Source organism: Neovison vison, chromosome 11, assembly GCF_020171115.1.
Source record: "Neovison vison isolate M4711 chromosome 11, ASM_NN_V1, whole genome shotgun sequence".
Classification (NCBI taxonomy): Eukaryota; Metazoa; Chordata; class Mammalia; order Carnivora; family Mustelidae; genus Neogale; species Neogale vison.
In genome coordinates this window covers 12092564-12118480 of record NC_058101.1, presented here as the reverse complement: position 1 = coordinate 12118480, position 25917 = coordinate 12092564, and the positions used below count along the sequence as shown (strand labels likewise).

At 35.7% G+C, this 25917-nt stretch overlaps 1 protein-coding gene across 2 annotated transcripts; it reads right to left on the bottom strand.

Moving 5' to 3' along the window:
* Positions 1 to 676: 676 nt before the first annotated feature.
* Positions 677 to 25627, bottom strand: LOC122890561 (sulfotransferase 1E1-like). 2 transcript variants are annotated; one of them, XM_044226247.1, is made up of 10 exons: positions 25602 to 25627; positions 24094 to 24153; positions 23499 to 23571; positions 14302 to 14464; positions 11710 to 11835; positions 10083 to 10180; positions 6108 to 6234; positions 4127 to 4221; positions 2821 to 3001; positions 677 to 920 (listed from the first exon to the last, which is right to left on the bottom strand). In XM_044226247.1, the coding sequence occupies exons 4-10, from the start codon at positions 14447 to 14449 to the stop codon at positions 808 to 810; spliced, it is 888 nt and encodes a 295-aa protein (XP_044082182.1). In that variant the 5' UTR covers positions 14450 to 14464; positions 23499 to 23571; positions 24094 to 24153; positions 25602 to 25627; the 3' UTR covers positions 677 to 807. The 2 variants fall into 2 exon arrangements, with proteins under 2 accessions (XP_044082182.1, XP_044082181.1); XM_044226246.1 differs by lacking the exons at positions 24094 to 24153; positions 25602 to 25627 and adding an exon at positions 23717 to 23773.
* Positions 25628 to 25917: the final 290 nt, after the last annotated feature.

Here is a 25917-nt window from a genome sequence, read left to right as displayed (position 1 = left end):
AGGCAGAGAGAGAGGGAAGAAGCAGGGTCCCTGCCGAGCAGGGCTCAATCCCAGGACCTGAGATCATGACCTGAGCCCAAGGCAGAGGCTTTAACTCACTGAGCCACCTAGGCGCCCCTGCTTCGTTGTTTTAAATGAGACTCTGACAATTCAAACTGTATGTGTGTTCCTACATCATACACATAGATCATAGATTTATAATAATTTATAGATTATAGATTTGTGTAATATTTGTAAAAAAGAAGAAAGAAAAAGTCTTTTTATATGAATATCTCAATAATCATGTGAATCTGATCATGATCCTTCATATGACTTCTTTTTTTTTTTTAAGATTTTATTTATTTTATCTGACAGACAGAGATCACAGGAAGCAGAGAGGCAAGCAGAGAGAGAGGAGGAAGCCGACTCCCCACTGAGCAGAGAGCCCGATGTGGGGCTCAATCCCAGGACCCTGGGATCATGACCTGAGCCGAAGACAGAGGCTTTAACCCACTGAGCCATCCAGGCACCCCTTTCATATGACTTCTTTACCAATCTAATTTTTTTTTTTTTTTAAGAGAGAGAGCCAGCACGAGTTGGGGGAGGTGCAGAGGAAGGAGAGAGACTCTTAAGCAAGTCCCACACTCTTCACAGACCTCGATGTTGGGCTTGATCTGACAACCCTGAGATGACAACTTGAGTCAAAATCAAGAGTCAGACACTTAACCAACTAAGCCACCCAGGCACCCATCTACCAACATAAACTTTGAAAAAAGTGAAGAATGATGAAAAGAAAGCTTTAATCTCATATAGATTAAGAATCCCTCCTTAGATCTCAGTTCTTAACTTCAGTGTAGACCCCTTCATTTGCTGCTCATAATGTATATCAAATTTCTCATTCAGAGCTACCGTAAAGTGATTCTTCCAGTCTCCTGCAATCCCTATAACAAAAGAGAAAACAGTAAATATTATGTTTTCCAGCCAGAATCATGATGTTTTCTAATTGTCATACGTTCATTAACACCTAATCAAATTTTATCCTTATAATCTTCAATTATAAAAATAAAATATATACTACAGTGTGTGAGTGTGTGTGTGTTTACACACATATATATATTTGAGCTTGTAAAGAAAGATGTGTCCTGATTATTAACAAATAAACAAAACCCGGCAAATTTCTTTTTCTGACCCTTTCCTCTTTTGCTACTTTATTTAATTTTTCTTCCCCAATTCCCCCTGAAATGTTGGAGTTCTTAAGATGAGATCTATGTTTTGCCACACTTCCAAGATATTAAATATCATCTTCATACTAACACTCAAATCCAGGCTTATGTATCCATAGCCTGTTGCCTCCTGGATTCCATAAGAGTATCTCAGATTCAACTAGTTCTAAATTAAATCCATTTTTTTCTCCACCAATTGTGGGTTTTTCATGTGTACTTTCCCATAACCTGATTAATGGCAGCACCAGGTATCCAGAGCATAAATTTGGAAGTTGTCCTGCAACCACAATATTTGATTTTATACTCATATTCAGACTCTCTTCATATCCATTTCTTCCATTCCATTTTTGCTGCCACTGACAGGTAAGCTTCTCAGCATCTCCTACATTGTGTTATTGTAAGACTGGCAGGTTTTTTTCTTTTGAATTCCAACACATTCAACCTTCCCCCAGCAGAAGGAGTATCTTAAGTTAGTAGTTTTCTTACCCCCTTAGTTAAAGGAGCTCTAAACTTTCCCAGTGAAATAACCCCAAAAGAGAGAAAATATATGTCTTCAGAATTAGGTAGGGTCTAAGGGTATAGCACTAAGCAGCCCTTTACAAGCATGAGAACTATTTTAAGTTCATTCATCTTAAAAATACATGTGGACCTTATGAAAAAGAAGACTGAGATCATCTGAGAACTAGACAATTAAAATATAATCCATACGTTAACTCGCTTTTGGGGGCTTTCTGGGGGTGTCAGTAGCAAGTTTGTTATTCTTATAATCTTAAAAATTCCTGGCCCTGTCACTGAAAGTTCAGTTTAAAGGGCAAGATTTTCTCTATTTTGTTTCTGCTTCACATCTAGTAGACTGATGTCCCAATAGTCTACATATTCTACATGCCTTTGGATTTATTAACTGATCACCACTCCTCAGATCATTCCTCCTCCCAACAAAATGTCACCTCATTGTATTTTGATATTTTGCCAAACAAGGCTATATTTGGCAGTAAGTGCTTTGAAACTTCATCTTTTCAAACAGCTTTAATGAGGTTAACTGATCTAAAAAGAACTGTACATATTTGTATAGCTTGATGAGTTTGGGTATTTGACACTTATTTTGAAAAATGTTTGCCGCTCAGTCAAGGAAAAAATAATTGTTCTAGGCTTTTTTCCTCATCTCAAGGTGAGATAATTATAGAAGTTTTCTTTTGAGTTTCTTATTTGAGTTTGAAGAGAAAAAGAATTTTAAAATTATATACATTTATATAACATACATGGTGTAACACCAAGGCACACAGGCTTTATAAATGACAGTAGTGTGTGATATTAGCGCTGATAGTGAGGCTTGGGTGGCTGTTGACAATTCTTAGTATGCTCCATATACTAAATAATCAGCAAATAGTAGCAATTTAGCAGCAGCAGCAGCAGCAGCAGTAGTAGTAATAGTAACACTACCATTTTAATCTCACTACAGAACTGGTAACTCAGGAAAAATATTGCTCAAATGTGAAACAGCTTTGAAGAAAACTAGCTGGGTCCACAGGCAAGAATAGACTTCAACAGGGGTTTGCCTGTAACTAGTTCAATTTGTGACTTTGTAGAGCCATCGAGGCAAATTACATGACTCTCTCACCCTTTCTCATGAAGGGAGAAATTTTTTGGTTCATGACTTCATCTGGTAGTGTTGTATAATTGGTAGACGGATTGTTCTTCATCTCCTGGAACGAAGTGTGTTGTACAATCTTGTCCACAAGCTCCTCTGATGGCTGTCTTCCCAGAAATTGTATCACTTTTATCACCTCCTTTCTGATATCCTAGGAAGAGAAAGTATTTTGAGGACTCAATTACTAAAGTTAAATTCATTACTATTTAGATTGAGAGAGAGAGAGAGAGAGGTTCTTTCCCTTTTGTCCCCACTGGTTTTGGAATTAGACTTTTAATGAAGAAAAACACTTCCTGGAGAAGTGGTATTTTTTCAACTTCTCTAGGCATAATTTCCCTTATCCATAAAAGGGACATAAAAGTAGTTTCAAAGATTGTTGTAATACTAAATGTTTATAAAATATTTATTGTAGACTTTGATGCTTAGTACATACTCAATAACTATTATCTACGAGTATGAATATATAATCTTAAAGACTAGAGTCCCCTGTGAAAGATTAAGTTTGGGGTTGAAAATATGTACATAGTTTTACTTTTTTCTTCTAATTTATTAGTGTACATACCAAGAAACAAAGTAACCAAAAAGATTAAGAAAAGGTATAAAAACTCAAATATCCAACATGGAACATCAGCTGTTCCATAGTTCAAGCATCCTCAGCCCTACACGTCATATCTATAGCGCAGCCTAGTGTCCAGATAAATCACTCATACAAATATTCACAATAACAACTATAATGCTTATTTTGTCATATAGTTCTCTTTACAAAGAATGTTATTCTCAAATCCTTTGTCCTGCAAATTACTTCTTGCCTATCAAACTTTAAGTTTCACCTTCTTTGGCATGATTTCTTTGACTACTTCAGTTTGACTGAGATGATCCTATTTTCTTTCCTGTAAATTCCCAGATAGGTCTTTATTCTCATAATTTTATTTATTTGTCTGTCTGTTGTTTTTCTTTATTTTATGATCTCAAGTTCTTTCAAATTTTGTCTTTGGTAATTTTTTGAGATTTGGGTTTCAACATATTCATTCACAGAAGAGTTGTATTTATTAGCTTCAAATCTGTGCTCAAGTATCTGGATTATTATGATTTTGGGAGGTAGCTGCATCATCTATTTAAAGGCAGATTTTTGTAACTACATTGTTGTCAAATGCTAATATTTTAGAAATTACTAAGTTGCCCATATGTTTTCTTTTTCTAAAGTATTTATTTTAATAACATAAAGTGTTATATTAGTCTCAGGTGTACAATATCCCATATGTTTTCAATTTCTCACCTCCTTCATGTCTTCATAGAAAAGAAATAGCACTTGTGGATTATTTCTCTTTTCCCACCAAGAATTTGCATGTTTATACCAGGAGCCATATGGCACTAAAGTTAGAGATAAAAACAATGTAAGAGCATAGTATCATCTTTATACAGCTTGAAAATGGGTATTCAAACAGTAGCAACAAATAAATATAAGTGAATTATCATGGAATGAAAACAAGAGATCAGTCACACATCTTTTTTTTTTAAGATTTTATTTATTTATTTGGGAGAGAGAGGGAGAGTGAGCACTATAGAGAGAGAAAGAGAGAACACCAGTGGGAGGAGAGCCTGATGGAGAGGGAGAAGCAGACTCCCCACTGAGCAGGGAGGTGATGCAGGACCTGATCTTAGGACCCTGAGATCATGACCTGAGCTGAAGGCAGATGCTTAACCAACTGAGCCACTCAGGTGCCCTGTTGTCACACATCTTAAGCAAATTTCTCTGCAGCAAGAGAGGCAAAGTATGTTGAGTAATTTGTGTAAAGAAACATATTCTAAACTTTCATCATTATGACATGGTTAATGACACAAAAAGTAAAGGAAATTCCCCTCCCACTAACTTGACTCAGAGCTTATAAGAGGATTTTTGAAGTGTGTGTGTGTGTGTGTGTGCGTGTGTGTGTGTGTAAAATCAAGCTGTCAGTGAGGAGAGTGGAGTGGGAACTATTAATGATCTTATAATCTGAATTCAGTCTAGGTCTCAAATTTACCATTTACAAACCGTCTTTGGCAACTAAAGCCAGTAATTATATAATTTCTTATTATACTACTTGCAGTTTATATAGCAGGGGTGTTTTGTTAGGGATCCTTAGTGATATTCTCATTTCAAAAAAGTTAGAAATTTTCAAGATGATATGATACGACATGCTGAAATGCTGTCTCTGTCTAACTCCCTCTTCCCTTATCTTGTCTCATGCATATCTCAATGTTTTACCCAATAAAAAGCTGACAGAATAATATAATGTTGTCTGAGTCAAAGTATTCTGCTTTGCGTTGTCATTGCCTACCATTTCTGTTCTTTGACTTTATTCACAGTTGCTCCTAAAAGAAAAAGTCACACAATGTTATTGCCTCAGTCATCCATTTTGCAGAAGAGTAATACTGCCTTTCTCCGCCTTACAATGGGGATTTTGATAATCTTGTGGCATTTGTTTAATTCATGATGCTTTAGCATAATTTTTCCCAAAATGTAAAAAACATAAAGGATATGTACTCTAGTTTTATTAAGCCAATATTATCATCTATGAATATAAAGATGATATTGTTATTGTTATTCTTGCAATTATTATTACAGGATCAGAATGGACTTCTTTAGATAATACTAGACTCTGCTGAACTCTTTCTTCCACAACTTTAGATAGTTGCTGTAGTCTGAAGTTAAAGAAAAAGGTAAAATTTCCCAGAATTTCAGCTCAAGTAACCCTTGTATGGTCCTGAGAAATCTAGCTGAATCATTCAGACTGTACCCTGGTGGAAAGAATAAGAACTTTGTAGATATTCAGACTCCTTTATGAATTCTGACCCCACAAAACACTTGAAATTTTCCTTGGAAACAAATGGGCATTCTCTCTTCTCTATTTCCTTGCCCTTTATTCAGTAGAATTGTAACACTGTGAAATACTTTTCTAATAAAAAGAAATGAGAGAAAATTGGACACTGAATCTCAGTCGTAGAGCAGAAAATCTGTTACATCCAACCTCCAAATAAATTTTATATATTTATTTTTAGGCACTGAACTGGAATGTCCAAATTCTTCAATTTGCCACACACATCTGGAAACCTTATGCTTGCTTCAGAGTTCAGAGTCTTCTGGTATTTCTGTGTTTTATTTAAGGATCAGAGAAGATAACAGACCATAACAAGACAACAAAAATTTTTGCTCAGAGATGTTATTTGTCTTGTATTATTTACCTTGAAGGAGTTGAGAGTAAAGAAGCTCCTCTTACCTTGTCCTTCCATGAATTTTTCCACAAACTCTTGGAAAGATCCAGGATCTGGATGAGCAGATACCATTCGAAAGAAATAATAATAAGAAACAGCCACATCTTTGGCATTCCGGCAAAGATAGATCATCTAAAAAGGTGAAATTATATATGAAATCATTTTTTTTCAAACATAGTCTCATCAAGATGTAAAAAGAAAATATTTATGTTTTCAACTACAAATATAATACACAGTCATTGTAGAAAGTGGATAAGATATATGAAATTATATAGAAGAAAAATTCTTCAGTAACCTGAAATGATAGCATCTTTTGTACAGTTGTTCAGGACTAGTTCTCACTTTACATTTTTCATGCCATTTTCACATATAATAACTTATTTTAATGTCATAAATTTCATCCAATCTTAGAGAAAAAACATGTTTACCAAGGGTTTACTTAAATGACACTTATCTCAGTAAAAATATAATCTTCACCAATATTTTTGAGTTTCCATATTACATATAGAAGAAGCACCAATCAGGCATAGCAATCAGGAAGCCTTCTTTTCATTGTCAGTATGGCACTAAAAAGTTCTATCATCTTGTGCAAAGCACCAATTTTGGTTCTAAATTTTCTATCCAATAGAAATTTTCCATCCAATAGAAATCCAATTTTCTCTCCAATAAACAAGTGAGTTGGGATCTTTAGTCAGTCTGCAGAAGTAAACTCCAATATCCTGTGGTCTCCACTTGCTCCCCCGGCCATTTGAGTAATGCTGTTAGGGAAGGCTACTCATGACTCTACTGGCTTTCATTTGGCTCACTAGTCTGTCTTAACTTTGCAGGTTTCTACACTTTCAAACTATTTTAAAGAAATCTTCTAGTTCACTTTGAGAAATATGGTTCTTCAGTATCACTTTCTCTTAAATAAATAAATAAAATCTCTTTTAAAAATATGGTTCTCATTCTGAAGGTCCTGCTAGAAAAACCTCCAATTACTGCCCCCCCCAAAAAAGTGAGTTTTCTTTTCTTATCAAAGCTATCATTAACCATATTGAACTTTTCAACCTAACTAAATACTCTTCCTACTTCTTTTTGCCTATTAGCTGAATGGAACTCTTTGTCACTATATCCATGAATTCCCTTCAGAATTTTCATCCTTTGCATTTCCTCAGGATGTTCCCTCTGTCTTGAATATTCTCTACATCTCAAAATGCTGTCCATATTTAAAGCTTGGCTCCAGGTCTCCATGAAACTTTTTATTTCCCCAGATGGGGATAAGGTGTGAACAAAAGCCATCCTCCTTCCCCTAAACTCCCATTAGTTTATTTTATCTCCATTTTAGCAGATACTACTCTATACCTCAAACTTTTTACCCCACATCCTCTTCCTGTCTTCGAGGAAAAGCTAGTACTGCAGCTCTCTTAAGTCAAAATTTCTGTTGACATACAATTCACTTGGGATCATAATCCATTTTAAAAATCCTACACTTGAAAAACCCCTGTTCCTGTGATTTTCAGTTCATACCTCTAGAAAGCTAAAGCCCTTCTACGCTTGTGGTCATTCCCTGCCTTTAACTGAAAATGTGAACATCTGCCTCATAGTATTATTCTCCGTTCCTAATCTTGTCCTCATCCAGCATAATTTTAGTATCTGTATGCATGAACCATTTGATTCTCTAGCTTCTTGTATTCATTGATTGTTGCTTTTATTTTATTTCAGCCAACCACTTTTATGTCCAAATCATGAGTCTTGTTAGCACTCTAAAGGTTTCACTTCGGAAGCCTTACTCGAGAGCATCGTGCTTTCTTTCAAGGCCATCTTACTCTTCCCTTCTCCCTTATCAGTTATTCCCAATATACTTGTCCTGCAACAATTCAAAAGCCTCACAGTTATTGGCCTCAATTGTTTCTCTTATTTGTTTGATCCCTTTCCACCCACTTTTTAAAAATCACTTACAGCTTCTGGCTCACCACTCCAACTACATTTTTACTAGTACTTTTAATCCATCTATCTTTCTGTCCCCCGGTGAATTATCCCAGAAATACTCGGGAAATGAATCCATCTAACTCTTTGATGAATCCCTAAAATAAGCAGTTTTGTGAAGGCTGAACAGTTTAGTGAAGACTAAGACTATTGTAAATGTTTTTGTTTTCATTTGAGAAGTGAAGGGGATACAACCCATTCTCCAAAGGAAAAAAGTGACTTGGTCAAATCTCAAAAAAAGGGTAGTTACACTTCTCCTGCCAAATATATAAATAGCATTAACTAATAAGAGAATATTTATGTATGGAATGATGTCAGCACGATGTATTGTTCTATCTAGTATGGCTTTTGATAAAAGTTAAAAAACAAACAAACAAACAAAAAATAGAATCTTCAGAATTTTAGACCATAGATCTCCAAAAAATGTCAAATACACCAGGTAACATTAGAGTACAAAATAAAAATGTTTCATGACAATGATAAACCCCCTATTTTGTTATTGAGACTACATATAGAACTTTAATATCTCATATGTGTAGCATACATGGGTCATAGTGTATCCTAAGAAAAAGCTTAAAAGGTCTTGAGAAACAGCATGAATGATCCAAGACTTAATGTTTTAGGGTTTCATGTATCATTCTTTCTGAAAAGCAAAACTGATCATGTCAATCATCAATTTAAATTGTCTGTAACTCGTTACCATTAAATAAAGTTCAGACTTTTCAACTTAGCTTCAGTGTCTGTTGTGATCGAACTCCAGCTTACCTCCCTTCACTTATTCAGCTAATGTGTACACTCAGACTTGCAGCTAAACTGAACTTGTTCCAGTCCCCACTGGGGTTGCCTCTGGGATTGTACAGACTAACTCTTACACATCTTTTAAACATCATCTGAGATGTTACTTGCTCTTACATACCTCCCCCGCCCTCATTGTCTGAGTTAGAATTCTTCTCTTACTTGACTTATGGCACTTTCTTCATTGTCTGCTTATTTGTCCCATCCCACCCTGGACCATGTGATCGTGAAGACAAGGATTGCATGGGTCTTATTAATCGTTATATTGTTGGCACATGATAGGCACTCAGTAAATAATTACTATATGATATCGTCTGGTTTATCTTTTCTAGTTCACTTCCACACCTCATGGCGCCAAGCACAATAGTTTGCAAAAAGGAATACATTCAGCGTCATTGGTAATAACGACAAATATAGGGGCGCCTGGGTGGCTCCGCTGGTTAAGTGTCTGCCTTTAGTTCAGGTCCTGATCTCAGGGTCCTTGGATCAAGCCCCGCAGAGGGCTCCCAGCTAGTCTGCTTCTCCCTCTGCCCCTGCCTCTGCTCGTGGGCACTCGCACTCTCCCTCTCAAATAAGTAAATAAAATCTTTTAAAAAAATAGCAACAAATACAAAAGTAGCTACCATTTAGTAAATGTTTACAACATACTAGACACTGTGTTAAACATATAACAAGCATTATTTTTATTTTTTTTTCCAATTTATTTATTTTCAGAAAAACAGTATTCATTATTTTTTCACCACACCCAGTGCTCCATGCAAGCTGTGCCCTCTATAATACCCACCACCTGGTACCCCAACCTCCCACCCCCCCGCCACTTCAAACCCCTCAGATTGTTTTTCAGAGTCCATAGTCTCTCATGGTTCACCTCCCCTTCCAATTTACCCAAAAGCACATATGATCTCCCTGATATGAGGAAGTGGTGATGCACCATGGGGGCTTAAGTGGGTAGGAGAAGAATCCATGAAGCATTATTTTTATTTAATCCTAATAACATCTCCATGAGGAAGATTGTATTTTTATCCTTCTCTTACCGATAAGGAAGCTGTGGCTTGGAGTTTACTTGTTTTTTTCCAAATCACCTCGAAAGTTGGAGTTGAAAGCTTGACTCTGACTATATTGACCTTAATACACATTTAATTTATTAAATGTCCGTAGATTCCAAAAAAGAACAAATAAACAAATGTGAAGTTTTAAGAATATTTGATTCTGCTTACCTTACAGTTCTTTTCCCAAAATGAGGCTGGAAGAAGGTCAGCTGGCAGATGAGTCTTCACTATTCTAGGAGATGCCATCTGTTTTAATTGTTTTACTCCTGATTTTTAAAAAGTTAAAGGTTATATAACTTTAAAAAATTAGAAATATTTATATGAATTTTATAGACATTTAAAAAATAAAAGGAACTTTAAGATTCTAAGTATATTCATAATAATAATAGTACATACCATGACAGAAGATTAGGTAGAGGAAATTATAAGGAAAAAATAAGATAAAGTAAAATTTCACCATTTGGGAAAAATCTTTAACATTTTGGTAAGATATTAACACAGTCATTATTAACATTCCACATTAAACACATGCTTGAACTGCACAGGTCCACTTATATGTGGATTTTTTGCAGTACTATAAATATAAAATTTGTATTTTTACACTTTATATAAATTTATATTTATTTACATAAATATATATTTATATGTATAAATTTATAGTATAATATAAATACACTTTGTACAAATATATGTATAGATATATTTTTGTACAAATTTTGGTACAGATATATGTATAAATTTATAATATAATATAAATACACTTTGCATTATATATATTATATATTACATATAGTACTATATATAATTTCTCTTTTTTTTAAGATTTTACTTATTTTATTTGAGAGAAATAGCACAAATGGGGGAGCAGCAGAGAGAGGAAGAGGTAGAAGCAGACTCCCCACTGGGCAGGGAGACTGACTCGGGGCTCAATCCCAGGACTCTGAGCTGAAGCAGACATTTAACCAACTGAGCCACCCAGGCGCCTCTTATAATTTTCTTAATAACATTCGCCTTCCTCCAGCTTACTTTATTGTAAAAGTACAGTATGTAATACATATATAACATACAAAATATGTGTTAACAACTGTTTATGTTATCGGTAATGCTTCCAATATAATAGTATACTATTAGTAGTTAAATTTGGATGGAGTCAGAAGTTATATGCAGATTTTTTATTGTGTGAGGGGTGATCATCCCTAACCCCACGATTGTTCAGGGGTCAACTGTGAATCCATTTGACTAGACTCAGAGCCATCTAAATACCACACATGTAGACAGAATTTTTAATACCTCCTAATTGATTTTTTCCTCAATATATTATACTGAAACTGCAATGTGAAGAAACATAAGACATCCTAAAATTTTTAATGATATCATAGTGTTATTATGTTATTATGTCACTTTATTCTTTTGTTGATCAACACATTGTTTCTAATTTTTCACAATATTAAAAGAATCTGTGATGAATATCCTTTTAGATATATCCTTGAAAATTTATGGATATTTTTCTAGTTTTTAATGTATTATCACATTCAACCCATATAGGGACAAATGCTTAAATATTACTAGGCTCTTCATAAAAGAGCTATCCTTATTCAATCTATTTCAGTTGAATGTTATAATGTAAACTCTGTCAAGATTTAAATTTAAATTTACATTCTTTTCATGGAGAAGACATAATACTAATTGCCACTTTTGTTTACAGTCTCTTTCCTTGCACTGTCTATATCCACACTTCAGATTATATGTACATAGTTTTTAAAATCGAAACTTAAAAAATCTACTTAAACATTACCATTCATTATCTCTTCTTTTCTGCATTCCAAATAAGGTATTCGATTAAAAATGGCATCTGCTTTGCATTTTTCCACATCGCCTTCTTTGTAGATCATGTACACAATTTCACTAACCCAGGTTGTACCTGTAAAAATTAGACAAATCTCAGTGTTTCACCAACCATTCAGGTTGACAATACAAGTAGTGTATTTATAGCAGGATAAAGCAGAAGTGTCCTAATGCAATATAATTTGAAAGATGTCAGAATAACTTTAGAACTCAAGAAATATTTCTTCTCGTACTTTATCTTACAAGACCTCAAAATAACCTCAATAAATGAAGATGAATATTGTAGTAAGACACACCTATGGTAGGAGTCCAAATTTGTTCACAGTGAATTGGGACATTGTGCAAGCTGGTAACAGTTTAGGATTTAATTTTTACATCTAGTTAGAAGGCTTGAATTATTGAATTCTTACTACACAGAAAGCATTACATTTAATTAGACATTATCAAGAAAAACAAAGAGGAATAAGATACAGTTCCTGGCATCTAGGACACATTAACAATAAATATATTTAAGCTGACTAAGTCATACAAGTGAAAATAATGCACAGTTGAATCCTGAGTTTAATTTAAAGAAAGAAAAGATGAGTATTCAAGTAGGAAGGAGGAAAGCTTTCAGGTAAGTTTTGAAGGATGGACTAAACACAGATGGGCAAGAAAGAAGAACTGAGCAAGTTGGAGAATCCATAGAGCAAGCGTGCCCTCGGAGGCTCCCACATCATGTACGTGCTATTCCTGCAGCCTGGAACAATCTTCTAGGAGCTAAATCTCTCACATCTTTGCTTTGTTTACCCTAAGAAGCCTCTGGACTGCTCCAAGCAAAGTACTCCTGCTATATGTTCTCACAATACCTTAATGGAGCTCCTTCACCCACGACATTTTCATACTATATCATATCTGCCACTTATTTATTTATATTCCCCTCTGGGTTATACACACTGAGAAGGCAGAGATTTGATGTGTTTTATTCACCATTGTATCTCCAGTGGCTAATAGCACCCTTGACACATAGCAGAAACTCAATAAAAATTTGCTGAATGAACAACTGAAAAAAACAGAAATGGGAAAAACATGCAAAGAAATGGTGAAGAGGCAGGTCAATGAGAATAGAGGGTTTGTACTTCGGGAGAGATAATGTTCATAGGAAGGTGTCATTCATTCATTCATTCTTTTCAACACAGGTATATCGAGAATACGCTGGTCATGTTAAATTTTAAGAATACACAGTTAAGTAAGATGTAGTCACTATGCTAGTGTTTCATGTGTTATGGAGACTTATACTCCAAAGACATGTATTTTGAGCACAGAATTTGAACTATCTTTTTGGTCTATTAGATATCTACAAATACTACATGAAAATAAAATCGTTAATTTTGAAAAAAAATAAAGAGACTTGAATAATAGATGATGCATTCAAGCATGCGTTAAACACAGACTTTACTGTTAACTTCTGATTCCTCAAGCTAAGCCCCAGTACAGAGGAAACAGAAAAAAATAGACTTGATCCTTGCCTTCTAGTGCTCAAAGTCATGTTTAAGAGTTGGAAACAGTGCACAATAATTACAAAACTTCTTATTTTCTTAAGATGCTATAATACAGGTGGGCACAGGAATTTCAAGGACTACAAAGGAAGAACATTTAACTCCGTGTGCTTCTGCTGCTGTGATGTATTAACAAGAAATGCCTTCAAGACAACATGAGAATTGAACTTAGACTTAACACATTATTGGCATTAGTTCACCAGTTTTGTGAGAAAAGGATTCTAGCAGGCAGAACCATCTCCCTCCCACCCCCTACCAAGGTCAGATATTTAAGAATAGTATAGTGAGGAAGAAAAGAATTGGAAATATATTATAAAGCCTAAATGGAAGAAGAAATGGGTGGGAAGGAGGCTGCAGAAGCAAGCAGATGGCAAGTGTAAAATGCCTTGGAGTTCATATTAGAGTTTGAGTTTTTTAGAAGTTCTGGAATTAATTAAGCAAGAGAGCAAGATTATGAGAACTCTGTTTTGGAAGAATTCCTTCGGTAAGATAACAATATATTTAACACATATAAAAGTGTTAAATGTATCAACGAAATAGAGAAGTCTCGATCAGATCTTTCTAATTTCTAAAGATCTATGGTTGTGAGATCCCCGAACTATGATTAAGTTGAGCTAATCTCAGGAAAAAATATGTTACTTAAAAAAGGAGTCTGGGGGCAAACTTGAGAGCTAGTTAGTTGAAAAAATAATTTTTTAAGTCTGAAAAAATTGTTTGTACTTTGTTTATACAAAATGACAATATGGTTCTATATTCATGCATTTATATTAATAATTTTCTAAAGGTACATGGAATCTGTGCTGCTCAAGTCACACGTACAGAACGTGCTCTTAGAACAGAGCTATAATATCCACTTTTTCTGTGTCTATACCAAAACTACTGTGTCTGTCTTTAATATGAAGAATCAGTGTGGAAGAAGCGAACAGCTTAATATTCACCATTCAAGGTGGGTTTGTTATTTCTAGATGAAAAGAGAACAGCACTGAGATAATAAGGAAACTTACCAGATTTGGGATACGTGGCAATGACAATGTCATCTGGTCTTGCCTGGAATGTATCCACATCATCCCAATAATCTATAAAGTCTTTATACATTAGAATTCCGTGGACTTTGCCAAAGTATTCATCGTAGTCAGATTTGGAAGAATCCATCCTAAGGGTCGTGCACTGAAAGAAAAAGGTATATTTTCCACTTATATGTACTTTAAAATGTTTTAAAATTAATAATAGCTCTGTACATTGAGGTTCTCTTGAGTTTCTAGCATTTCTTAGCTATTGAGTATATGGAGTAAAGGCATGTTTAAGAAGTATATAACATAGTCTTGGTGCTTTAAGAATCTCTAATCCCATTCAGAAGGTAAATCTAACAATATAAAAGAGTAAGAAAATACAAGGCACTATAAAGTGTTTTAAACTACATAAAAAATGGGAGCACTTGGGTGGCTCAGTCTGTTAAGTGTCTGACTCTTGGTTTCAGTTCACATTATGATATTGGGATCATTGGAACAAGCCCCATATTGTGCTCTGCATGAAGTACAGAGTCTGCTTGGGATTCTTTCTCCCTCTACCCCTCTCCTTCCTGGTCTCTCTCTTTTCTCTCTCTAAAATAAATAAATAAATCCACCCACCACCACCCCCAAAATAAACCTATGTAAAAAATAATGTGAAGTGCTTGTATTATGTTAATTTTTTTAAGGATTTTAAAATCTGAGCTACCCAGGCACCCGTGAATAATCTCTAAGATTTTTAACAATTGTATTGTACTTTTTTCCATGAACCCAAAAAAACACCACTAGGGGCACCTGGGTAGTTCATTCTGTTAAGTGTCTGCCTTCCACTCAGGTCATGATCCTAGGGTCCTGAGATCCAGTCTGTATGAGGCTGCCTGCTCAGCAGAGAGCCTGCTTCTCCCTCTCCTTCTCCCCTCCCCCTACTCATGCTCTCTCTCTCTCTCTCTCTCATAAATAAATAAAATCTTTTTAAAAATTTGTATTATAATTATGCATGGCAAATTCCATGATGAATAAAAACAGAGCCTTCCATTTCTTTGTCAAAATTGATGGAGTATATGAAAAGACTAAGAGATTTAAAAAATACAACAGTATTTTGGCAAATAATCATGGTGATTAATCATGTAAACATCAAATAACATGAAAAGATGGATGGTCACATTTGATAGCCACTGAATGATCTCAAAGTCATAGCTTCCTTAGTTCTTGAATGTTTCCTTTAATGAAAAAATTCAAATGCTTGATAAGTGTATTTAAAAGATGAAACTAATGACACTGTAATGGATATATCTAAAACACAGGTTCTTGAGGATATAATAGATTCCTCTGGGACCTCTCACATTACCTTCACCTTTCTCTCATTTGATCAGTAAAGTAGTACATATTCCCATTGAATGACTTGTCTGAAACATATAAGGTTAAACAAGATGTTTATCACTGATAATTCATTTCCTGATCCCATGACAACTCATTTCATGTTCAGCATTGTTCATAGGATTTTTAATTAAGCAAACTTTCCTTCATTGACTTTCAACTTCTTCCACTCTTTCCTTTTCCATTCTGAGTTTGTGATATAGCATCTCAACAAATTTAGTCCTTTGATATTAGCCTCTTTAGATCTCCTTTTTATTCATCTGTGTGAACCAGATTAGTGCACATGTGCCATGATGACTACTCTGTGATCTGCCTTCTTGAGCACATCACCTCCCTACATTCTTTCCCTTTGTTTAACCACACCCTTAAGTACACCCTCAAGGCAAAATGTCTTTGGTCTTCTCTAGAGATAAGACTATGACACACACTTATTCTTTTATAAAATTTTTTTTCTTGGTTTAAATTTTGGGTTGTTAACATATAGTGCAATATTTGTTTTGGGAGTAGAACTCAGTGATTCATTTACTTATGCACAACACCCAGGGCTGTTCATAACAGGTGCCCTCCTAATACCCATCACCCATCTAGCCCATCCTCAACCCTCAGTTTGCTCTCTATTGTTAAAAGTCTCTTATGACTTGTTTCTTTCTCCCCTTTTTTTCTTTTCCCCCGTCCCATATGTTTATCAGTTTTCTTTCTTAAATTCCACATGTGAGTGAGATCATATGATATTCATCTTTCTCTGACTTATTTCACTTAATATTATACTCTTTAGCTCCATCCATATTGTTGCAAATGGCAAGATTTCATTCTTTTTGATACTGAGTATATAGATAGATAGATATCTATCTATCTATCTATATATCACATCTTCTTTATCCATCCATCTTTCCATGGACATGGGCTCTCTCCATAGCTTGACTATTGTTGACAATGCTGGTATAAACAACAGGAGCGTGTATTCCTTCCAATCTGTAATTTTCTATCCTTTGGATAAGCCCCTAGTAGTGCAATTACTGGATCATAGTGTAGTTCTATTTTTAACATTTTGAAGAACCATCATACTATTCTCCAGAGTGGCTGTACAAGTTTACATTCCCATCAATGATGTAAGATGATTAACCTTTCTCTGAATCCTTGCCAACAACTGTTGTTTCTTATGCTGTTAATTTTAGCCATCTGACAGGTGTAAATGGTATCTCACCATGTCTATTTTTTTTTAAAGATTTTATTAATTTGTCAGAGAGAGAAAGAGGGGAGATACAGAGCACAAGCAGGGGGAGTGGCAGGCAGAGGGAGAAGCAGACTCCCCGCTGAGCAGAGATTTTCCCCACCCACCACCCACCCCCGCCCCCAATGCAGGACTCTATCCCAGGACCCTGGGATCATTACCTCAACCAAAACAGACACTTAACCAACTGAGCTACCCAGGCAGCCTTCATCATGGTTTTGATTTGTATTTCCCTGAGAGATCTTAAACATCTTGTTCATGTGTCTATTAGCCATGAGGATGTCTTTTTTAAAAAAGTGTCTTCTGCCACTTTCTTAACTGGGTTACCTGTTTTGAGGGGTGTTAAGTTTGATAAGTTCTTTGTGAATTTTGGATACTAACCCTTATCAGATTGTCATTTACCAGCCCATTCTGTAGGCTGCCATTTACTTCAGTTGATTATTTTCCTTGCTGTGCAGGAGATTTTATCCTGATGAAGTCCCAAGGGCTCATTTTTGCTTTGTTTCCCTTGCCTATGGTGATGTGTCTAGTAAGAAGTTGCGATGGTTGAAGTCAAAGAGGTTTCTTCTTGGACACACACATTCTTAAACATTCTCCTCTTGGGTGGTTCCCTAGCAGTCTACAAAAGCAAGTCTTAAGGGAGGTGGGGTTGCAGAGATCTACTCATCTTTCATGACCCAAGACACACTTCAGTCCATAAGTCCCCTTAATAAAACCATTTCTTGTTAAGCTGGTGTTGGTCTTTTTCTTTGGTTTTATGGTTCCTTTGGACTTTAGAGATTGTTTTCAGGTACCTCCCTTTCACAAATATCACCCTTGCCCAAAAGCCACCTTTTAAGTTATATGCTTATCCATTTGTAAAAACTATGACTTTTATTGTCTTTTTCAGAGAGCCTGTAGTATAATAATAGCCTTCTGGAGGTAGTAGTTCTTTTAGTCACTTAATATGCTTCCTTTAATACAGAGAATCCCAGTTCATGAGAGATGCATTATAAAAAGAAAATGAAATTTCAATTATTGTGACAGATCGACTATCCCAACATAAGAAATAACTGGTGTAAAATTTTAGGACGATAAGTCCTACAAATTAAGCCAAATGGTTAGACCATTAACTTATTCTGAAGGTTTTTTCCCATCATGTTTTCCCCACTATATTTCTAGGCTGCACATTATAGCTAGAGACTTTCAGATGTTGCCTCCTAACTCCCCATCACCAGCACCTGGCACTAAGTCCCACAGACTCAATCCCTCTCATATCAATCATATTCCTATCTTCATGATCATTGCCCTTGTTCAGAGCCTCTCCCAACTGTTGACTGAATATGAGAGTAGCCTTTCAGCCGGCCTTTCTGTGAAAAAGTACAAATCTCTTCTTTCTACAATCACCAGAAGAAAAGGAATGAATATTCTTTACTAGGCACTTACTTTGTGCCAGATTTGAAAAGTCTTATTTTAAAATCTTATTTATATGTCATAAAATTACATGAAAAAGCAGACATCATTATCTATTAAGTTTGTCCTGTAACAGACCTTGAAGACAGAAACTGTTTTTGTTTTTCTGAAGGGAGGGCAAATATGCACACAGTTATGCATACATGTAAATGTACATATATAAATATTCTTATTTTTGACACATGATTGGTGAAAACAAATTAAACAACATAGAGACAATGAAAATGCCCTCTTTATTCTACTCTGAAGATATAATCAATCCTAATAGCACTATATTTATGCTTCCAAATATTCAAATGTATATAAAGCCTATATACTTACATATCTAATTTAATTTGTATTATAGTTTACATTCTTTTTGCACTCCATTTTTTCACTATATAGTGTGAACAAAATTTTCTATTAATACATAAATTCTGTTTTTATTCTTATAAATGATGCATTTATTCTTATAAATGATGGCAGTCCATAGTATGGGTGTAACATAGATAACACAATTCTTTACTGAGGGAAATTTCTGTTGTTCCCCATTTTTTAGATATAAGTAGCACCATAATGAATGTCTTTAAGCATATGTATTTTCACACTTACCTCTGCAGTGATAATGGAATTGCAAAAATAAAAGATATGCACATATAAAATATCATTAAATATTTTAATTGCTAAAATTATACCAATTTGCACACTGTGCAATTGCCTGTATTCTCATATCCTCACCAGTATTAGAAATTATTTGTTGTAATCTTTTATAATTGAAAATATGTTTTTAAAATTGTGTTTCAGGGATATTTTATAATTTTTCATGTTTCATCTTTTATAAGTTAATTGGTAATTTTAATCATTTTAATTTTATTGAATTGATAACTATTATTTTTTATTTTATTTTATTTTATTTAAATGTATTTAACTTTTAATTTAAATAAAATATATTAAACTGTTTAATTTAATTAATTTAATTTAATTAATTATTAAATTTGTTATTATTATTATTTTATCCATCAAGAGTGTTGCTTTTGGGGTGCCTGGGTGACTCAGTGGGTTAAAGCCTCTGCCTTTGGCTCAGGTCATGATCCCAGGGTCCTGGGATCGAGCCCCACATCTGGCTCTCTGCTCAGCCGGGAGCCTGCTTCCTCCTCTCTCTCTCTCTGCCTGCCTCTCTGTCTACTTGTGATCTCTGTCTGTCAAATAAATAAATAAATAATCTTAAAAAAAGAAAAAAAAAAGTGTTGCTTTTTCTTAACCGATTTATAGCTAGTAATTTATTGTTGATTTTATATTGAGGATATATGTGCTTTTTCTGTTTTATATGTCAGTAATCTTTAAACTGTCTTTTTTATTTTAAGATTTTGTTTATGTGTTTGACAGAGAGAGAGTAAGAGTGCTCACAAGTAAGGGAAGTGGGCAAGGGAGAAGAGAGCAGGAAACCTGATACTCAGCTGGACCCCAGGTCCCTGGGATCATGACCTGAGCCAACAGCAGACAATTAACCAACTGAGCCACCCAACCTCCCCTAAACTATCTTAACGAACTCTTCTGATACAGTTGCATAGAAGTTTATTGCTCACGTAATCAATGTGTCAAATTTTTGCCTTATGGTTGGTAGGTTCCTTAAATATTTAAATGTGCTCATACAATGAGAAACATATATACATTATAAGTTTATATAATCATATTAGATTAGAGGATTGATGTGTACACAACAGAGAATAGAATATAGTTATTCAGAGTGTGGGTCCTAAAGTATACCACCATGTTTAAATCCTAGTTCTGCTATTTGAAATTGTATGATCTTGAAAAATTACTTCAGGTCAACTACGCTCCATTTTCTCATCTAAAAATTAAGGATGATAAAAATGATAATACTTATTGGAAACACTGAATGGAAATTATAAATTCCCATTATAAATTCTTAATAACTATGAGCCTATATTGTTACTATACTGGATCCATATGGTAATATGGAGGAGTGTGGAGAGCAAGATGGAGTCTCTCATGTCAAGCAGGGGGCTGTGTCAAGCAATAATGCAAGCAGTTAAGGCACTGCATCTAGGAGATATGCCAGGACCAGCATTGGTTGACATCCCACAAATGATAACAAGCAGAACCAGAAGAGGTCTTCTGGGCCTCCTAACCAGTTAGATCTCTTTAAAAAGGGGAAATTTTTGGCAGCAAACTGTCAGAATCTTCAGAGGTGATCTATGTCTGACCACTTTAAAAAAGCAGCCACCCCCCAAGGTTCTGCCCACTTGCTCTCTGAACGGAACCAAGACCCTCCATTGTTTGAATATGATAAGTAGTAAGTGCAGAGAACTGACCCAGACTGGACCAAGGCCTTATCTCAGCTGCGCATCCACAAACTGACTTCAGGTTGGTTCATGAACTTCCTACACCCTTCTGTTGTTGTTGTTTGTTTGTTTGTTTTTGTTTTTGTTTTTTTTTTAAGAGAGAGAGAGAAAGAGAGAAACAAAGAGTAGGGTAGGGGACTACAGAGGGAGAGGGAGAGAGAAAATCCCAAGCAGACTCCATGCTCTGCAAGGAGCCCGACACAGGACTCAATCTCACAACCCTGAAATCATGACCTGAGCGGAAATCAAGAGTTGGACACTCAACCAACTCAACCACCCAGGTGTTATCTTGTTTGTTGTGTGGCTTGTCTTATGTTCTGCTCTATGTGCTGTGTAAAAAGCCACATTAATCTCATGGTGAAATGTCATTGAGTTTGAAATCTTGAAACTATTTTATAATCATGACTAACTTTGCTTTCGGGCTGAATAAAGCCGACATAATGTGTCACCTTCATAGCATGCTCAGGATAACGAGCCAGACACTTTGGGCTCTCTCAGTTAGAAATAGTACGCATAAAACGGTAAGATCTCCTCTAAAAGCAGAGGAAATATATGTTGTTAAAATTCCCAAGAATAAGGGCACCTGGGTGGCTCAGTCATTAAGCATCTGCCTTCAGCTCAGGTCATGATCCCAGAGTCCTAGGATTGAGACCCGCATCAGGCTCCAGCCCTGCATGGGGCTCCCTGCTTGGCAGGAAGCCTTCCTCTCCCCCTCCCACCCCCTCCTGCTTGTGTTGCCTCTCTCGCTGTGTCTCTCTCTGCCAAATAAATAAATAAAATCTCTTTAAAAATTCCCAAAACTATATTTCATAAATACAAAATTACCTGGAGAAACTGATAATCAATAACCTGTTTTCTCACTGGAGAGGGTAAAATCTGTTAATATCTAATGTGATTTTTACAACACATGACTTCTATTTGTTTGCTTCTCTTAAGTTCTTTGGGACAACCCAATATATTTATTTCATTTGACCTCAGATTACACACCAGAAGACAGACACAATGGAAGAGAGTTTTTCATTTGTTTTTGACTAAAGAATGGCTTAGCATGTGTTTTGGAAACATGGAACAATACTAGTCATGCATGTTGTTACTAAAAGTTAAAAAAATCCCAGTCCCTAATAGCAGACTCAACTCTTTGAAGACCTCCCTCTCAGGTAGGTTAGATGTCATCTCACCAAAATTATGAGATTTTGATGAAAAATTAGCCTTGTTAATAAATCAGCTTGTTGGGAGCCTGGGTGGCTCAGTCGGTTAAGCATCTGCCTTAGGCTTAGGTCATGATCTTAGGGTCCTGGGAAGGAGTCCTGCTTCCAGTTTCCTGCTCAGAGAGGAGTATCCTTGTCCCTCTCCCTCTACCCCTCCCCCCTGCTCATGATTTCTCTCTCTCTCTCTCTCTTTCTCAAATAAATTTTTAAAAATCTATAAAAATAAATAAAATAAATATAATAAAATAATAAAATAAATTATCTTGTTCCCTAAACCTTTCTTGCTCTCAGAAACAGAAATCTTTCACTAGAAGAAATGTGTATAACAGATGTTACTTGCCCAGCCTATTGATTTGTTTATTCATGTGAACAACTTTCTTGGTGTTCTGCCAAGTTTGCAAATATTGGCTTACAGTCAACTGGGAGTAGCCGATTTTATCATTCAGCAGTTGGCTGGCTTCTGCTTACCCCTTCATGGTCAATTTTTTTCTCAGAGTTAAGCTGAATGGCATATAATAAAATCTCTTTTCTTATTAACTCTCTTAGTAAGTTATCTCATATCACAATGTATGGACTTACTCTCTAGCTACTCTCTTCTTTCTCAAAAGATGTATTTCAGTTGGAAATTGTCAGTTTTATTTTCCGAGTATAAAGGTTACTGTTGTCTAGAAACACCAACCAAGAAAAATCATTAGAACTGTGCTTTATAAATTCAATAAAATTCAGAAAGAATTTTTCTTTTTCCTCTTTATTTCTTTCTCCTTTTCTCTATCTTCCCCTCCTCTATCCCGTAATCTGCCTCTCATCCAGCAGTTATTAGGTGTGTGGGCAACTACCTCGTTTCTAGATGTAGTGTTGAGGGTCGGAGACACAGGGTGAGTGCAGATGAATGGAGCTCATTTAGTCCCCACTGTCTTCTACTTGCTCAGATTTGGGAAAAATTGTTGAAAGCAGTGAACATCCAGCCTCCATACTATGTCACAAAGCAGATGTTCAAAAATACTTCTTAAATTTAATTGCCAAATCGAATGTCTCTGCTCTCTCTCATTTCTATTAGGGACTCCTAGATAAAATAGCTACTATTTTGCCAATAATCTACCTATGATGGGCCAAGGACTTGGATATCTGCTATATGCTCATTTAAAAGTAACAGTACTATGCATAAAGGCCCATGGTGGCATTCAACTACTTCTGTCACACTTCACAGAACTGATCACCACACTGGAAGTCAGTCTCCACTTTAACTATTTCTACCCTGCTTGTTCTGTTTCCTCCTTAGTGAAATGGAGGACATGTCCAGCATGCAGAACTTGCAGAGTCACTACGATACCATAGTTTTATGTTAAAATTCTTTAAACACCAAAGCACTGTATAAAGCAAGATTTATTTTTAGTGACAAGTGATTTAAAAAGGCTTCAAAATGTTTTACATTATTAAGTAACTGAAGTATTAATAAAGACTTTATTCTCTCTGTGTTTCTTTTTCTAACAGCTTTGTGATGTATCCTTTGCATCTAAATTTTCTACATCTAAAAATCTAAATTCTAAATATTAACATCAGTAACAATAGTAAAAATACAACCTGTCCTGATGATCCTGGGAAAAAAACTGGGTGATCCAATTTAGTTTTCTTCGATCTCCACTCAGGTTTTAGGCTGCCAAAAAAGATGAGAACCACTTAAGCATTTGAAATGTTTCTGGTAGGCTTTTATTCCCAATGCCAGAGAGGGAGGCGGAGATTAATTTTGGGGCTTGGTTTTCTAGCGTCCGTGATGCAACGAGGATCAGAAATATACATACCTGCTGATGGATGTAGCCAGAGCCGTGCTCATTCATAGAGGGATGTGAAAAGCCTCTGCTGTTAGTTTTCATTCTTGGCTCATAATCAAATTCCTAAATTTGCCAATAGCAATCAGTGGGTTGGAGAGAGGGAGGGAGGGGAAGTGAAGAGGAAATGAGGGAGAAGGGGTTTGGAGCAAAATATATGCTAGGAAGGGGAGGATCTTCATTTATTCACTGATGAATAATAAAATGAGATTCACCTTCAAAAGAATAAACTTCTTGGGGGAGCAAGAGGAGAGAAGAAAAGGAGGGGAAAACCAGGAGGGCAGTGAGGACCCTGGATCAGTAGACATAGCTCAGTTTCCTGAGGGATGTCAAAGAAGGCTTTGTAGTACCTGGTTATGTCCTCACAAGTCCATCGGGAAACACCTCCTACTTTCAACTCTGAAGCGGACCTGAAAATCAAAAACAGATGACAGCTAAAGAAAGAATGTAGATAGACATCACTCACCTTTGAATTATTATTTAAAAAATCTCACTATCTCTGCACCCAGTCACATGCATAACAGGATAGTGTGGTATTTCCATGTGATGTTAACCCTTGACACCAATGTAATTTAGGTAAGAGAATATGAAAAACAAAACCCTAAAGATTTGTAGAACCCAAGAATCCTTCACTTTTCTTCTTTTCAGGTCTGCACCTGCTGAGGAAATTTTCCCTTGCTCCCACCCTTCTACCCTAATCAATACCTCTAACCCAGTTAGTTCTAAACCTCATTGGAACTAACTAATTGGACAAATTAGTTCTCATTTGTCTCTTGATTATAATGATAAGACACTTCTTTAAAAGGTTTATTGGGACTCTTGCAGAGCTGAGCAACCCTCTAAGTGACCTTCAAACCCTACACTACTCATTAATGCTTAACCCATTATGCTGTAATTAACATTTACTTTGTGCAGCTTTCTGATAGTACATAACTTAGAGAGAGGATTTTTACTCAGTGATTAGCATGCTGCTGGCGTGAATGCATACTAACTGAATGAAAGTGGCCAGCGTGTTCGAGACAGTAGAAGTTAAAAAAAAAAAAAGTAATTGTTAGTTATAGAAGTTACTAATATCTAGCCCTACCAAAAGTAGAGAAGAACAGTTGCATGGTTTTTGAGAAATGAAGCTTCTCACAATACAAAATCAAGGTATAACAAGAGTAACAGAGACTCGGATATAGATTTTATATTACTTGGTTTTCTGTGGTTGGTCATTTATATATTTCTATTTTTGAGTTAAATAAAATGTGTGTTAAAGGATTTGATCATTCAAAAATGTAATCGTTAAATATACACATTTAATAGAGACAATGGTTTTTAACCCTGTTGCATACTTTAACCTTTAATTATTATTTTTTAATAATAAGGATCTGGGGGCGCCTGGGTGGCTCAGTCATTAAGTATCTGTCTTCGGCTCAGGTCATGATCCCAGGGTCCTGGTATCAAGCCCCACATCAGGCTCCCTGCTCAGCGGGAGGCCTGCTTCTCCCTCTCCCACGCCCTCTGCTTGTGTTCCCTCTCTCGCTGTGTCTCTCTCTGTCAAATAAATAAATAAAATCTTAAAATAATAATAATAATAAGGATCTGTGAGACTTACTTTATTGTTTACCAAAAATAATCTTTTATTCAAAAAGTCAGGATACAAATACAAGCTAACTTGAGCAGGTTTAACCTGAGGCCATCTCTCTTACCCTTCTCTTGGAGACAGTTGGCCACAGGAACATTACAAATGCTTCAGAATCACATGATGTTGGTAAACTCCAAAGGCAAAAACACTTTGAGCCTTAGAAAATCTTTAAATGAGGATTCACTTGCTGATCAAAATAAAACAATAGGCAGAATGGCCACCTTAACTAACCTTTCATCCTTCTCCAGGAGCAATGAGTAGAGAACTTACAGAGTGATTGGGTCCTTGGTCTGAGCTTTCTTCCTTTGTACCCCCATGCTAGGAAAATAAAAACCCAGATTAGGACTTTTTTTTTTTTTAATACTTATCTTGACTAGTAGAATTTGGGTGGAATTACCATCATACCACTGTCATTCTCTAAAACACTGAAGATAAATGCGAGATGGGCATATCTGTGTGACAAAGTGTTCTCAAGGCAACAGTTACTTATTCCCTATGTGACTGTTAAACTTTTTCTTCTCCTTCTGATCACACACTTATTTCTTTT

Bases quoted from the DNA above. Each gene is read 5' to 3' on its own strand.
- LOC122890561 (XM_044226246.1), bottom strand. From the start codon at position 23,748: ATGAGCACGGCTCTGGCTACATCCATCAGCAG. The intron at 4,222-6,107 runs GTAAGAGGAGCT...CTCTAACTTTAG, and splicing joins AAAATTCATGGAAGGACAAG to TGCCATATGGCTCCTGGTAT. The intron at 921-2,820 runs GTGAGAGAGTCA...CTTTTGTTATAG, and splicing joins TTCTCCCTTCATGAGAAAGG to GGATTGCAGGAGACTGGAAG.